Source organism: Globicephala melas, chromosome 8 (assembly GCF_963455315.2).
Source record: "Globicephala melas chromosome 8, mGloMel1.2, whole genome shotgun sequence".
Classification (NCBI taxonomy): domain Eukaryota; kingdom Metazoa; phylum Chordata; class Mammalia; order Artiodactyla; family Delphinidae; genus Globicephala; species Globicephala melas.
The window spans coordinates 52,047,141-52,062,585 of NC_083321.1; the positions used below are offsets into that span (position 1 = coordinate 52,047,141).

At 44.1% G+C, this 15,445-nt stretch overlaps 1 protein-coding gene across 8 annotated transcripts in view; it reads right to left on the reverse strand.

The window, feature by feature from the left end:
* Positions 1-15,445, reverse strand: part of XRRA1 (X-ray radiation resistance associated 1) — a 102,915-nt gene that overhangs the window by 26,817 nt on the left and 60,653 nt on the right. For 7 of the 8 annotated variants that reach the window (XR_009564916.1, XM_060303691.1, XM_030836073.2 and 4 more), the window contains 2 exons: positions 6,711-6,751; positions 3,721-3,846 (listed from right to left, as the gene is read on the reverse strand). The exons of the other annotated variant lie outside the window; for it this stretch is intronic. Coding sequence is in view for 6 of the 7 variants with exons in the window: in XM_060303691.1 (XP_060159674.1) it covers positions 3,721-3,846; positions 6,711-6,751 (167 nt within the window). In the remaining variant the exon portion in view is untranslated. The remainder of the gene's footprint in view (positions 1-3,720; positions 3,847-6,710; positions 6,752-15,445) is intronic. 8 annotated transcript variants of the gene reach the window in all.

Below are 15,445 nucleotides of genomic sequence, written 5' to 3' on the forward strand. Positions count from 1 at the left end.
ACAGTGAGGGAGACTGGAGAAAGCCTTCCTTGGGGTGTAGGTCTGGAGGAGGAGAGCAGCTGCCACTGTAGGAAAGGCAGGAAGCCCTGCCAACCCTGCTCCCTAGTGAACAAAAGCCTGAAGCTGCTGAGGAAGGTCAACAAACCCTGTTGGGCCCAGGGCCCTGCATCTGGGGAGGGAAAAAATTAAAACCTGCTACTCCTGTGGTAGGGGGGGAATTCGACCTGGCCCATTTCATTAGAAGTCGCCTACTGCTGGGACAGGGGTAGGACCCCTGAGAAGGGTACATCCTTGAGACACAGGAACCCAGGGCCTACTTAAGACAGGGGTTGGGCCCTCCCACTGGTACCCTACCATCAGACTAGCAAGCACTAACTAACAAGTGAAAGCAGTCACTGCTGGGGGAGGAACAAGAGTGTGGAGATAAACCCTCTGAGGTGTAGGAACACAGAAAAGGCTGCAAGATGAGGATAGAGCAGGAATGCTGAGAAAATGCTCCAGCATCCCAGCAAGAACCAACTATATGCTGTCTCAGTGAGATACACTTTAAATACAAAGTTATAAATAGGTTGAAAGTAAAAGGAAAGAACGATACACCATGCAAACAGTAAGCATAAGAGAGCTGTCCATCTATACTAAAATCAGACAAAATAGACATTAAAACAAGGAGTATTATTAGAGGCAAAGGAAGACAAATCATAATAACAAAAGGATAAACACATCAAATAGATATAAAAATTCTAAATGAAAATGTACCCAAGGGTAGAGCTTCAAAATACATGCAGCAAAAACTGACAGAACTAAAGCGAGAAATAAATCCACAATCATGGCTGGAGATTTTAGCATACTGCTCTCAATAATTAATAGAACACATAAAACAATAGTACATAAAAGATCTGAGTGACACCACCAACCACCTTAACTTAGTTGATATTTATAGAACACTATCCCCCAAAACTGCAGAATATACATTTTTTTCTAAGTGCACACAGAGTGTTCACCAAGCTAGAATATAGGATGGACCATAAAATAAGTTTAAATAAATTTCAGAAGAATGAAATCTTACAGATTATGTTATCTGGCCACAATAGAATTAAATTAGAACTCAACAAATGTAAGTTATCTAGAAGATCCCCACATATTTGGAAATAAAACAACTCACTTCTAAACAACCCAAAGTCAAAGAAGAAATCATAAAAAAATATAAATATTTTAATTGAATGAAAATCATGACACAATTTGTAGGATGCAGCTCCAACAGTGCTTAAAGAAGATATTTATAGCTGTACATGCTTATATTAAAAAGAAGAAAGGTCTAAATCAATGATCTAATATTATACTATTTATGAATCTAGAAAAAGAAGAGCCAATTAAGCTCATTGTGAGTAGGACAGAAATAAAGTTATGAGCAGAAATCAATGAAATGGAAAACAGACTACAGAGAAATCCAAAGAAACCAGCACCTAGCTTAGTGTTTTTTTTTTTTTTTTTAAGTCCATAAAAGGGATAACTTCTAACTACTTTGGATCAATAAAAGACACAACTTACCAGTTTCAAGAATGAAAGGAGGGGGCTTCCCTGGTGGCACAGTGGTTAGGAATCCACCTGCCAGTGCAGGAGACATGGGTTCGAGCCCTGGTCCGGGAGGATCCCACATGCCATGGAGCAGCTGAGCCCGTGTGCCACAGCTACTGAGCCTGTGCTCTAGAGCCCACAAGCCACAACTACTGAGCCCGTGTGCCGCAGCTACTGAGGCCCGTGTGCCTGGGGCCCGTGCTCTGCAGCAGGAGAGGCCACCACAATGAGAGGCCTGTGCACCACAGTGAAGAGTAGCCCCCATTCGCCCCAACTAGAGAAAACCCAACACAGCCAAAAATAAATAAATTAATTAAAAAAAAAAAAGAATGAAAGGAGGACCCATAATACATCTATGATCCACTGATTTTCAACAAGGGTGAGCAGACCACTCAATGGGGAAAGAACAGTCTTTCCAATAATGGTGTTGAAGGACTTCCCTGGTGGTGCAGTGGTTAAGAATCCGCCTGCCAATGCAGGGGACATGGGTTTGAGCCCTGGTCCGGGAAGATCACACATGCTGTGGAGCAACTAAGCCCGTGCGCCACAACTACTGAGCCTGCGCTCTAGAGCCCGCGAGCCACAACTACTGAAGCCCGCGTGCCTAGAGCCCATGCTCCACAACAAGAGAAGCCACCACAATGAGAAGCCTGCGCGTCAAAACAAAGAGTAGCCCCCGCTAGCTGCCACTAGAGAAAGCCCGTGCACAGCAACGAAGATCCAATGCAGCCAAATATAAATAAATTAATTTATTTAAAAAAATAAATGGTTTTGAGAAAACTGCATATCCACATACAAAAGAATGAAGCCGGACCCCTATCTCGCACCATATATAAAGATTAACTCAAAATGGATCAAAGACCTGGGCTTCCCTGGTGGCGCAGTGGTTGGGAGTCCGCCTGCTGATGCAGGGGACGTGGGTTCATGCTCCGGTCCGGGAGGATCCCACATGCCGTGGAGTGGCTGGGCCCGTGAGCCATGGCCACTGGGCCTGTGCGTCTGGAGCCTGTGCTCTGCAGCGGGAAAGGCCACAGCAGTGAGAGGCCCGCGTACCGCAAAAAAAAAAAAAAAAAAAAAAGGATCAAAGACCTAAATGTTACAGCTAAAATTATAACTCTTAGAAGAAAACACCCAGGAAGGTTGGCTGTACTAACCACTTGCCTCAGAAGGAATGTAAGCAGAGTACCTTAAAAGTTGCCTGCATTTCACACCTGAGTAGGGCTCAATTAGTGGGGTTTACTGGAAGTTTTACAGGACATAGCTGTTGGAAAAATATGTTAACATAAAACATGTTAAGGGGGGGCTTCCCTGGTGGCACAGTGGTTAAGAATCCGCCTGCCAATGCAGGGGACACGGGTTTGAGCCCTGGTCCAGGAAGATTCCACATGCCGTGGAGCAGCTAAGCCCGCAAGCCACAACTACTGAGCCCATGCGCCACAACTACCAAAGCCCGTGCACCTAGAGCCCATGCTCAACAAGAGAAGTCCACCCACCGCAACGAAGAGTAGCCCCCACTTGCCGCAACTAAAAGAAAGCCCGTGTGCAGCAACGATGACCCAACACAGCCATAAATAAATTAATTAATTAAAAAACAAAAACATGTTAAGGAAACACATGTTAAATCTGTCCCATGGACTTTACATCTGCTGCTCCCTTAGGCTAGAACATTTCTCACTTCACTCTACCCTCAGTCTTCACCTCAATAAACTCACTGATTCCCATCTCAGCTTAAACACCACTCTGCAGAGAACCTTCCCTGATCCCAAATATTAGGTAAGACCCCCTGCCCTGTCACATACTTCATAGCACTGTGAATGTCTTCATGACACTGAGCAGTCTTATATTGTGATTATTTGTCCAGTATCAGTCTTCAGATTCAGAGGCTGAATCTTTCTTCGCACACCTGTATCCCCAGTGCCTGGCACAGAGCCTGGCACATGTTAAGTGTTACATCAATATCTGTGACTGAATGGATGGACTCCTGCCTTGGCCTGCATGCCCTCTGCTTCCCCCCACCCTGAGAATTCCTGAGCCTGCATACTGTTGATGAAGGGAACGGGAGGGTTAGCTTTCAGGCCAGAGCAGCTCACACCCCACCCTCCCGTCTGTGCCCCTGAGGAAAGAGGTAGAGAAGCAGAGAGTCACCTTGTTGTAAGCCAGGCTAAGGTACCTCAGCTCTGGGAAGGGCAGGGCCAGCGTCTGGTTCCTCGCTTTCAGTGACTTCACGGGAAGAATCTCGAATATGGGAGGAAGCGCACATACCTTGGTTGTCTTAGAAGGAAAAGAAAGTCAAAGTCAAAGTGCCCTGGTGATAAGAAGTGGGCCAACAGACCCTTCCTAGGGAGTGTGGTGGATAGAATGACCATTCTAGAGAGGCTGGGTCAAAAGAGACATCCAGGGTCATAAGGGGCGATGTCATCAAGGGCCCAGAGTTCTGGCTCCAAGTTTCCTATGTCACATGGTGAGCTAGTTCTCTGGTACGCGAAGTTCCAGTTTCAAGTTCTCTGAAGCCAAAGTACAATACAGCAGTGCACCACTGCTGAGGCTCTTTGCTCTCACCTCTCACTTTCTGCCCTATAGTGGCTTATCCTGAACTTGCCCCTCTATACGGTTGGGTTAAAATTTCTCCAGAAGGTGAAAGGGCAGGGCTTGCATTGTTAAGGGGACTTTTCCTAGTGAGGAGACAGAGCAGGAGTGACCTGAGCCTTGAACACCTGCTCTGATGGGCTAGTCCACATCCTACAGTGGAGGCTCTTAGTTCTGAGATAAAACGACAGCTAAGTCCTGGACAATTTCCGGCAGGCTGTGGGGCCTGGGTGTGGCCAGTGCATCTGGCTCACTTGCAGCGTCAGTCATGGTCTCTCAGCACACCTCAGCCTGCCTTAGGGTCAACATGTTTGATCAAGTAGAAAGTGGAAGTCGCTGGATTAACCATCTAACCAGGGTAGATGCTGGGCTAATGACTGGGTTCAGATGAACTAGATTCATCTAAGCTCCATTAATTGCTGTGTAATCTCGAGCAAGTCACTTAAATTTCCTTTGCTCATTTAATGACCATTTGTGGAGCACCTACTTTTTTTTTTTTTTACAGCAATTCCTTTTTATTTATTTATTTATTAAGTTTTTGGCCACACCCCATGGCATGTGGGATCTTAGCTCCCTGACCAGGGATCGAACCCACGGCTCCTGTGCTGGAAGGCAGAATCTTAACAACTGGACCGCTGGGGAAGTCCCTGGAGCACCTACTATTGGCCAAGTATTTTTGTCCTCTCCTGGGGTCCAACTTGTACAGCCACAAGTGAGATGGATAAGTCATGGGTGACAGTAAAACAAAAACCAGTGGCGGTGCTTGGGAACTCTCCTCTCAAGGAAATCCGAATGCAATCTCCAAGAGGCTGAGTGGAATGTGGTGGTGGTCTGGTAAGGTATCTCCTCAACTGTGCAATTCCCTACCCGGAGCGAGGCTGTGTGAGCCAAAGTGGGCAAATCAGACTGCAGCACAGAGAAGAAAAAGCCAGACAGGCTTGGGGGTTACCTAGCCCTGTCCAGGGGGCCGGAATGTCCTGATCTGAGGGCATGACTGGCTCTGCCAGGGACAGAAAGGGCCCTGTCTTAGAGTGAGATGTATCTGACAGTGATAGAGAGGCTGCTAAATGTTTCAACCATTCAACTCACTCTCTACATTCTCAGATGCCACACAGTTGGGATCTGAGCACTAAGCAACCTAATTCTGTGGCCACAAGCCCCTCTATCCCTTATGCATGCGCTTGTGTGACCTTGCTGCTCCTCCCATTCAGACGTGGAGTCTGTATCTCTTAATCCCTTGAAACTAGACTGGCTGCTGTATAATAAAGAATTTGTCTGGTCTTTGTCTTGGGTTCTTGGCACTGACCTTCTAAAACCCTTGGAATCTCCTGAGTGATAGGAATGTCTTTGTTATGCATGACCCTTGGATCATACCCGAGTTCACGCTAATGAGATGACTTGGGATGGCAGCTGGCCATACTATAAAGACAACCGTGTGATCAGAGGATTGGAGTTTGAGCCAGCCTGACCTCTGGGGAAGGGAGAGGGGCTAGAAACTGAGTTCAATCATGTGGCCAATGGTTTGATCAATTGTGGCTATGTAATGAAACTCCAATGAAAGCTCTGAACACTGAGACTCAAGTGAGCTTCCTGGTTGGTGAACACATCAGATGTGCTGGGAGGGTGACACACTCTCATTCCACAGTAAGAGGGCAAAGAGGCTCTGTGTTTCGAACCCTCCCAGCCCTCATTATGTGTCTTTTTATTTGGCTCGTCCTGATTTGTATCCTTTATAGTCAAACTGTGATTGTAAGTATAGTGCTCTCCTGAGTTCTATCTATGAGTCGTTCTAGCAAATTATTGAACCCGAGGGGGTCACTGGAACTTTAGAATTTATTGCCAGTAGGTCAAGTAGCCTGGGGCCCCCCAAACTTGCAGCTAGTGTCTGAAGTGAGGGCAGTCTTATTGGGGACTGTGCCCTTAACTTGTGGGATGCATGCTAATTCCAGGTAACTAGCATCAGAATTGTACTGCAGGAGTATACTGGCCTTATGACTTTCTTTGACCAACAGAAAATGCCATTGTTTGAATTTCAGAGCCTTGCTCTCTTGGAACCCTGATGCCACCATGCTGTAAAGAAGTCCAGGATGAAAAGACAACAAAAGATGCCAAGCCTGTGACACCAAGGATTAGACCCCGGATGGTGGTGTGTTTAGCCAGGATCACTCTAGCTTTGGGGTTTTTTTGTTTTTCTTTTTCACTCTAGCTTTCGGGCAGGGTCTCTTGTTAGGAAGCTATTGGGCTTCATCCTGGTGGCAGCCTCACTTCAATGCCAGCTTGATCACGTGAGGTAGCAACCATTACTACTGAACAGCATCTGAGACCAATGGAAGCTAGTCTGTGGGCAGTGTGAGGTCTGGGACCTGTCTGTTGAGTCCGCTGCTGCATCTCCATAGGCCAACTTAGTGCCTGGAACATGGTCGGTTCAGTGAATGGGCCTCCTCAGTGTTATATATGTAAATGCCTCTCATGGCTCCATTAACCTATTTTTGTTTATTAAAATTAATGTTTTGACTCAAGGATGCAAATATAAAGTAGGCAGTTCCTACCTCTGAGGTTGAAAATCCAGGATAAGATGAGAACACAACCTCTGAAATAGAAGAGAAACAGAATGAAGGTTGGTGAGAGCACTAACTGACCCCCGGAGAGGCCAGGGTCTGGGTCTACCACCCATTGTATGCAGCAGGGTACCTCCTAGAGGGAGTACTCATTGGCCCTGAGCTTCAGTGCTAACTGGGAAGAGGAACAGCTGTGACATGTGTCAGGTAATAAGCCCTTTGCGCTTAGAAAAAAATTCAAACCCCTTGGCCAGGCTTTTGAGGTCCTGCCTGATCTGGCCCCTGCCTACTTCTCTAATCTTATCTCATGCTACCCTGCCCCTCACTCACTATATTTCAGCCACACTGACCTTCTTCCTGACTTTGCAACATGCAAGCTCTTTCGAGCCTCAGAACTGTTGGGCAGTCAGTATTGGTCAGAAGGCAAACCAACTGTCTTAGAAGAGAAAAATGTATATAAAAGATAGTCTGTCAGAGGATTTGAAAATACTATTTGTTATATTAGTATAAATAGAGTGTGTTAAGACAGTGAATTCAGGAGAGATAAGTAACTAAGGAGGAGGCTGCAGAGTGATTTCATTCTTGGGATCATTAGACTAAGATGAGCCAATAAAGAGCTCAGTTCAACCTAATAAGGCAAAGCATCTGCTGGGACTGGATCCTGTGCAGGGACCACTCACCTTTGCCCTGACTAATGGGATCCCTTCCACATGTTAATGATATTAGGCAGAGAAGGTTACATTTAAATGAAATAAGCAATAGTATGGGTGGAACATCACATGGCATAAACAACTCCTATGACAAGGGTCTGAAAGGAATTTGGGAAAGGTTTGTGCAAGGAACAAAGTAGGAGTTAGCTGAGAGATGGGCCGTGGTCACAAGTGTAGGTGCTAAGCAGTGATCTTCTGAGCAGATAGAGAGCCCCCATATCTAGAAAGATGAACTGAGGTGCACTCTATCCAAACTCATGTCCTGGCCCTCCCCAAAATTACAGGAAGCAACTCCAGAAACCAGAACGTGCATTCTAAGTTTCAGACTGGAGACTGTTCAAGAGAAAGATGCACAATCAAGCACTTCCTAATGTCTGAGGAAAATTAACAATATGAAAGAAAGTTATGAAATATAAAAGAAGAACTAGCATCTGAAACAAACAAAATTTAACCAAAAGAATAAAACTTTAAATAATTAGTGTCCTCTAAGGAATTCAAAAGGCTATTTCATTCTAGAACAAAATCAGTCATTATGCAAGAGAAACTATTAATAATTTTGTAATTTTAAAGTATGATAATCAAATAAAAGATTTAATAAATGTGTTGTACAGAAGAAAAGACCCACTTGAAGAGCTAATTCATAAAATGGAGAATGGAAAGGGGATAAGAAAATTTTTCCAAGATGACAGAAACCATCTTGGAAAGAATACAAAGTATCTAACAGGATAAACAAAAAAGAACTGCACACCCAGATGCATCTTACTCAAATTTCCAAAGGGAAAAATGGAAATCTTAAGAGATTCCAGGGAGCAAAAATAGGTTTCCTACAAAGGGATGGGAATCAGATTAGTGTCAGACTTCTCATTGGCAGCAATGGATTTAGAAGGCAATGGAGTAATATCTTCAAAGTTTTCAGTAAAAATTATTTTAAGGCTAGAGCTCTCTATTCAGCAAACTAGCATTCAAGTATGATAACAAAATAAAGGTAATTTTGGATATTTTATGGGCTGAGAAAAATCTACTCTATGCAAACCCTCTTTGAAAGAATCATTCAAACAGCAAAATGAAAAGAAATACAGAATAGGAAACTATCTTTGTGACTATGAGAAAGGGAGATACTTCTCAAACAAGAACCCAAGGCATAAACCATAAGATAAAATTGTATAGATCTGGTGCGATGGACTGAACTGTGTCATTCCCCACCAACCCCCACCCCCCATCGCCAATTCATATGTTGAAGTCCTAACCCCTAGTACCACAGAATGTGGTTGTATTTGGAAACAGTGCCTTTAAAGAGGTAATTAAGGTTAATAAGGTCATTAGGATAGCCCTAATTCAATATGAAAGGTCTCCTTGTAAGAAGAGTAGATTAGGACATAAACAATTCAGACAGAGGGAGGACCAAATGAGGATACAGCTAGAAGGTAGCCTTCTATAAGCCAAGAAGAAAGCCCTCAAAAGAAACCAAATCTGACAACACCTTGATCTTGGACTTCTAGACTCCAGAACCATGAGAAAATAAATATCTGTTGTTTAAAACAAACAGCCTATGGTATTCTGTTACGGCAGTCTTAGCAAACTAATACATTTAGGTAAATCAAAATTAAGAACTTCTCTTCAAAATGTCATCTCTACCATTACAGATGAAGTAAACAGACAGGTGATGACAGAATAAAAGAAGAAATTGAAAATATTAAAACTATCAAGGGATATGAAATAGCAATTCATAAAAGTTGAAAACCAAATGGCTAAGTAAATGAAGAAATACTTAACATCAAAAATATTTAGAAAAATGGAATTTAAAACAATGAAATATCACTTTATACCTACAAAATAACAAAACTTAGAACAATTAAAAAGTTGGGGAATATCAAGTGCAGGCAAGGTTGTAAGGAAACAGAAACCCTGATGTACTACTGGTGTGAGTGTACACTAGAGCCACCATTTTGAAGAACCACCAGGTGGCCCTTATTTAAACTACTTATATATATATATTCTGTGATACAACAAAACCACTCCTAGGTAAATATTCCAGAAAAACTCTGGCACAGAGGTATATGCAAGAAACATACACAAGGTAGGCGACCTAGGTGTCCATTAGCAAGGGAATAGATGAATTAAAGTGTGGTTAGAGCATAGTGTGGAATATTATGCATTAGATAAAAGGAAAGAACTGGATGGGCATACAGCAATAAGAACAATCTTAAAAACAGCGCTGAGTGAAAAAACTTAAGTAACAGAATGAGCTCAACAGCATATTACCATTATATAAACTAAAAACACATTACACACAAAATAATATATACTTTACAAGATACATCCATATATCCAGGAAAATATATCTAGCAAAAAAACCAGATACTTACATGAAAATAGGAAATGGGGGTAGGGATTAAGAATGAAGGAGAAAAAATAAAATAGGGCAAGAGGAGCTTTATAAAGACTAATGGTTAAAGTGCTAATAACCTGAATTTTATTATTATTATTATTTTTTGTGGTACACGGGCCTCTCACTGTTGTGGCCTCTCCCATTGCGAAGCACAGGCTCCGGATGTGCAGGCTCAGCGGCCATGGCTCACGGGCCCAGCCGCTCTGTAGCATGTGGGATCTTCCCGGACCGGGGCACAAACCCGTGTCCCCTGCATCAGCAGGTGGGCTCTCAACCACTGCACCACCAGGGAATACCCTGAGTTTTATTATTAAATCAACTCTCTGCTCCTAAGTTATACACAGACACACAAAAGGGAATGTAAGAAGGAGGAAAATCTGAGATATGAGCAGCTGTGGTGAGTACAGAAGTAAGTAAAACTAAGAGTTCAATCTTTCAGTGTAACTGCTGATGTGTAATTAAAAAAAATTAAAACCACTCAAATCATTATTAGTGTTTATTACTTTATGGGAAGTGATGGGGTAGGGTGGAGTAGGTAAACATATATTAAGATTTTTTTCTTATTAAAGAATAACACTTGAATTTGGTTGCTTGTAGGTATTGATAGACAAAGGTGAGTTTAAATATGTGGATTAAAAGGTCTAGGGTAACTACTGAAATGGAAATGAGATGTACAACTTTAAACAACTAGGGAAAAAGTAGAATTAAAAGAAAACTCATTCAGTGCTCACAGGAGGCACAAAAGAAGGAAAAAAACATGGTAAATAGAAAACATATGGAGAAGGAAATCAAGATGGTGGAGCAGAGGGACATGGAGCTCACCTGCTCCCACAACAGTTCTCACAGAATACCTACTAAAAGCTGGCAGAAGATCTCATACAACCAAAGCTGCAAGAAAGATCCCCATGTAGCCAGGCAGGAGCAAAGGAAAAGGGAGAAGAAGAGGAATTGGGATGGGACCTGCACGCTTGGGAGGGAGCTGTGAAAGAGGAAAGCTTCCCTTACCCTGGGAACCTCCTTCACCAGTTGGGAGGTCTGCCTGGACAGACAAGGAGATTCAGAGCCCCGAGAGGAGAGTGTGGGAGCTGGCCTGCAGCCCCACAGTGTAGAGACTGACCAGCACAGATGGTCCTGGCCACGCTGCTGCATTTCCCAGCCCGAGACACGCGCCTGCTGGTGTGTGTATTGGGTGCTGAAACTTGGGCTTCAGAGAACAGACCCCAGGAAAGGACTACGTTTGGCTGTGCGGAGACAGCCCGAAGCACCTGGAGCATGGCCCAGCCCACAACTGGGGGCACATGCAGGACAGAACGTGAGTCCAGCAGAGGAGCCCCACTGTCAACACGGGAAAGGAGGGGAATGGGTCCACCACAGCAGACTTATTGTCAGCGTGCTCACAGCAGGTGTGGCTCTGGTTGCTGCAGGTTCTGTGCACTTGGTGGGCCCATGGGCAGATGCACGCCTGAGGGATGTCTGAGCTGATTACCGGCAATCCCACTGCTGGCGCCTGGGATGCAGCTCTGGTGGGTTCTCACTGGCGGGTTTGGGGGCCAGGACACACAGGCATAAGGGCCATCTGAACTGACTATCTGTGGGCTTAGGGGACACAGCTCCTGCAGGTTTATGCGCCAGCGGCTTTAAGAGGGCACATGAATGCCTAAGGGACCTCTGAGCTGAACACCGGAGCTCCTAAGCAGAGGCGACCACCCAGGACAATGCCAGCAACAGTGATCTTTGTGGGCACTCACACAGGGTGGCGGGTGGCATCATAGAATCACACGTTCTGGCAGACAGCTCCTAGGGAAGAACACTCAGTGGCTCTTTTCCCAGTAGGAGCACTCCAGTCCCACTTACCTCACACCACAGCTTAGAACCGGATCTGGGGGCTTCTACTCCAACAGCTGGGGAGCAGACCCTGCCCCCAACAGGGCTGAGACAACCAAAGAGCAAAGAGGAGGCCCCGCCTAATATCCAGTGCAGGCTCTGGTCACCACAACACCAAACGCACCCCCTCTATCATGGGGACAAAGGCCAGCAGACTCTTAGGAAAGATGTGGCAGGCATCCATACTAAACACAGCCCTCGTACCAAAAATATTGGACACAAGCAGGCTACACAGGGAGGCTCCCACACGAAAACAGCCCTTCAAGACCACAGTAGATAACTGTTTCTCCTAAATTCATAAAGTCTGAGATATACAAGAAAAATGAAAAAGCAGAGGAATTATTCCCAATTAAAAGAACAAGAGAAATCCCCTGAAAGAAAACAATGAAACAGACTTCTGCAGTCTACCAGACCCTGAGTTCAAAAAGGAGGTAATAAAAATCCTGAAGGAATTAAGAAGGGCTATGAATAGAAATGTGGATCACTGTAACAGGGAACTAGAAACTATAAAGAGGAGCCAATCAAAATTAGATAACTCAATTGCTGAGATGAAAACTGAGTTAAAGGCGATGAATAGCAGGTCAAATAATGCAATAGAACAAATAAGTGATCTGGAAGGTAGAGTAACAGCAATCCACCCAATCAGAACAGCAGACAGAAAGACAACAGAAAAAAAAATGAAAGCAACATATGAGATCTATGAGATAATATAAAGCATGCCAATATATGCATAATAGGAATCTCAGAAGAAGAAAGAGAAAGGAGATTTAAAATGTATTTGAAGAAATTATGGCTGAAAACTTCCCAAACCTAAAGAAGGAAACAGATATCCAGGTATAGGAAGCACAGAGGGTCCCAAACAAGATGAACCCCAACAGACCTACTCCAAGACATACCATAATTAAAATGGCAAAATTTAAAGTTAAAGAGAAGATTCTAAAGGCAGCAAAAGAAAAACAAAGTCAGTTACAAGGGAAACCCCACAAGGCCATCAGCTAATTTCTCTACAGAAACTTTGCAGGCCAAAAGGGAGTGGCAAGATATATTCAAAGTACTGAAAGGGAAAAACCTGTAACCTAGGATACACTACCCAGCAAGATTATCACTTAGAGTAGAAGAATAGATAAAAAATTTCTCAGATAAGCAAAAACTAGAAGAATACAGCAATACTAAACATATCTTAAAAGAAATATTGAAAGATCTTCTCTAAACAGAAAAGAAGCAAGAACATATAGGAAAGGGAAAATCACAATAGAAAAGGTAAATATATAAAAGGACTGAAGATCACTTAAATAAGCCAGTATATAGATTAAAAAAAAACAACCAAATTATATGAAAGCAATTATAACTACAGTGAACAGCAAAAGGATAAACATGAAGATGTAAAATAGGACATCAAAATCATGAAATGTTGGGGAGGGGAGTAAGAAAATCTAGATCTTTTAGAATGTGTTTGAGCTTATATGACCACCAGTCTAAAGCAAGTAGATATGGATTAACATACATGAAAACCAGGGTAACCACAAATGAAAACATACAATAGATTCACAAAAGCTAAAAAGAAAGGAACTCAAGCATAATACAAAAGAAAGTCATCAAACTACAAAAGGAAAACAAAAAGAAGAAGAAAGGAACAAAGAAGAAATACAAAACTGACTGGAAAATAAGATTTTAAATGGCAGTAAATACATACTTATCAATAATTACTTTAAATGTCAATGGACTAAATGCTCCAATCAAAAGACATAGAGTGGCAGATTGGATAATAAAACAAGAACCTACAATATGCTGCCTACAGGAGACCCACTTTAGGGTGAAAGACACATACAGATGGAAAGTGAGGGGATGGAAAAAGATATTTCATGCAATGACATGAAAGCAGGGGTAGCAATACTCATATGAGACAAAATAGACTTTAAAACTAAGGCCACAAAAAAAGACAAAGGATGCTACATCATGATAAAAGGATCAATACAAGAAGAGGATATTACACTTGTTAACATATATGCACCCAAAATAGGAGCACCTAAATACATAAAACAAATACTAACAGACATAAAGGGAGAAATTGATGGTAGTACAATAATAGTAGGAGACTTTAACACCCCACTGACATCAATGGACAGATCTTCCAGACAGAAAATCAATAAGGCAACAGAGATCCTAAATGATACAATAGGACAGTTAGATTTCATTGATATCTACAGGACACTACATCCAAAAAAACCGGAATACACATTCTTTTCAAGTGCACAGGGAACATTCTCCAGGATAAATCACATACTAGTTCACGAAACAAGCATCAACAAATGTAAGAGAATACAAATTATTTCAAGCATCCTTTCTGACCACAACAGCATGAAACTAGAAATCAACCACAGAAAGAAAAATGAGAAAAAAGCAATTACACGGAAACTAAACAACATGCTATTAAAAAACCAATGGGCCGACAGTAAAATCAAAGAGGAAATAAAAAATATCTCAAGATAAACGACAATGAAAACACAACCATACAAAATCCACGGGATGCATCAAAGCAGTTTAGAGGAAAGTTCATAGCAATACAGGCCTTCCTCAAAAAAAAACAAGAAGAAAGATGGCGGAAGAGTAAGAAGCGGAGATCACCTTCCTCCCCACAGATACACCAGAAATACATCTACACGTGGAACAACTCCTACAGAACACCTACTGAACACTGGCAGAAGACCTCAGACCTCCCAAAAGGCAAGAAACCCCCCACGTTCCTGGGTAGGGAAAAAGAAAAATGAATAAACAGAGACAAAAGGTTAGGGACGGGACCTGCACCAGTGGGAGGGAGCTGTGAAGGAGGAAAGGTTTCCACACACTAGGAAGCCCCTTCGCGGGCAGAGACTGCAGGTGGCGGAGGGGAAAAGCTTCGGAGATGCGGAGGACAGCACAGCAACAGGGGTGCGGGGGGCAAAGCGGGGAGATTCCCACATAGAGGATTGGTGCCGACCAGCACTCCCCACCCCAGTCCAAGAGGCTTGTCTGCTCCCCTGCCGGGGCGGGCGGGGCTGGGAGCTGAGGCTCGGGCTTCGGGTCAGAGCGCAGGGAGAGGACTGGGGTTGGCAGAGAGAACACAGCCTGCAGGGGGTTAGTGTGCCACGGCTAGGGGGGAGGGAGTCCGGGGAAAAGTCTGGACCTGCCAAAGAGGCAAGAGACTTTTTCTTCCCTCTTGGTTAACTGGTGCACGAGGAGAGGGGATTAAGAACGCTGCTTAAAAGAGCTCCAGAGTCGGGTGCGAGCCACGACTAAAAGCGCGGACCCCAGAGACAGGCAGGAGACGCTAAGGCTGCTGCTGCCGCCAACAAGAAGCCTGTGGGCGAGCACAGGTCACTATCCACAACCCCCCTTCCAGGGAGCCTGTGCAGCCCACCACTGCCAGGGTCCCGTGATCCAGGGACAACTTCCCCAGAGGAACGCACGGTGAGCCTCAGGCTGGTGCAAGGTCATGCTGGCCTCTGCCGCCGCAGGCTCGCCCCACACTCCGTGCCCCTCCCTACCCCTGGCCTGAGTGAGCCAGAGCCCCTGAATCAGCAGCTCCTTTAACCCGGTCCTCTCTGAGCGAAGAACAGAGGCCCTCCAGCGACCTACACACAGAGGCGGGGCCAAATCCAAAGCTGAGCCCCTGGGAGCTGTGAGAACAAAGAAGAGAAACGGAAATCTCTCCCAGCAGCCTCAGAAGCAGCGGATTAAAGCTCCACAATCAACTTGATGTACCC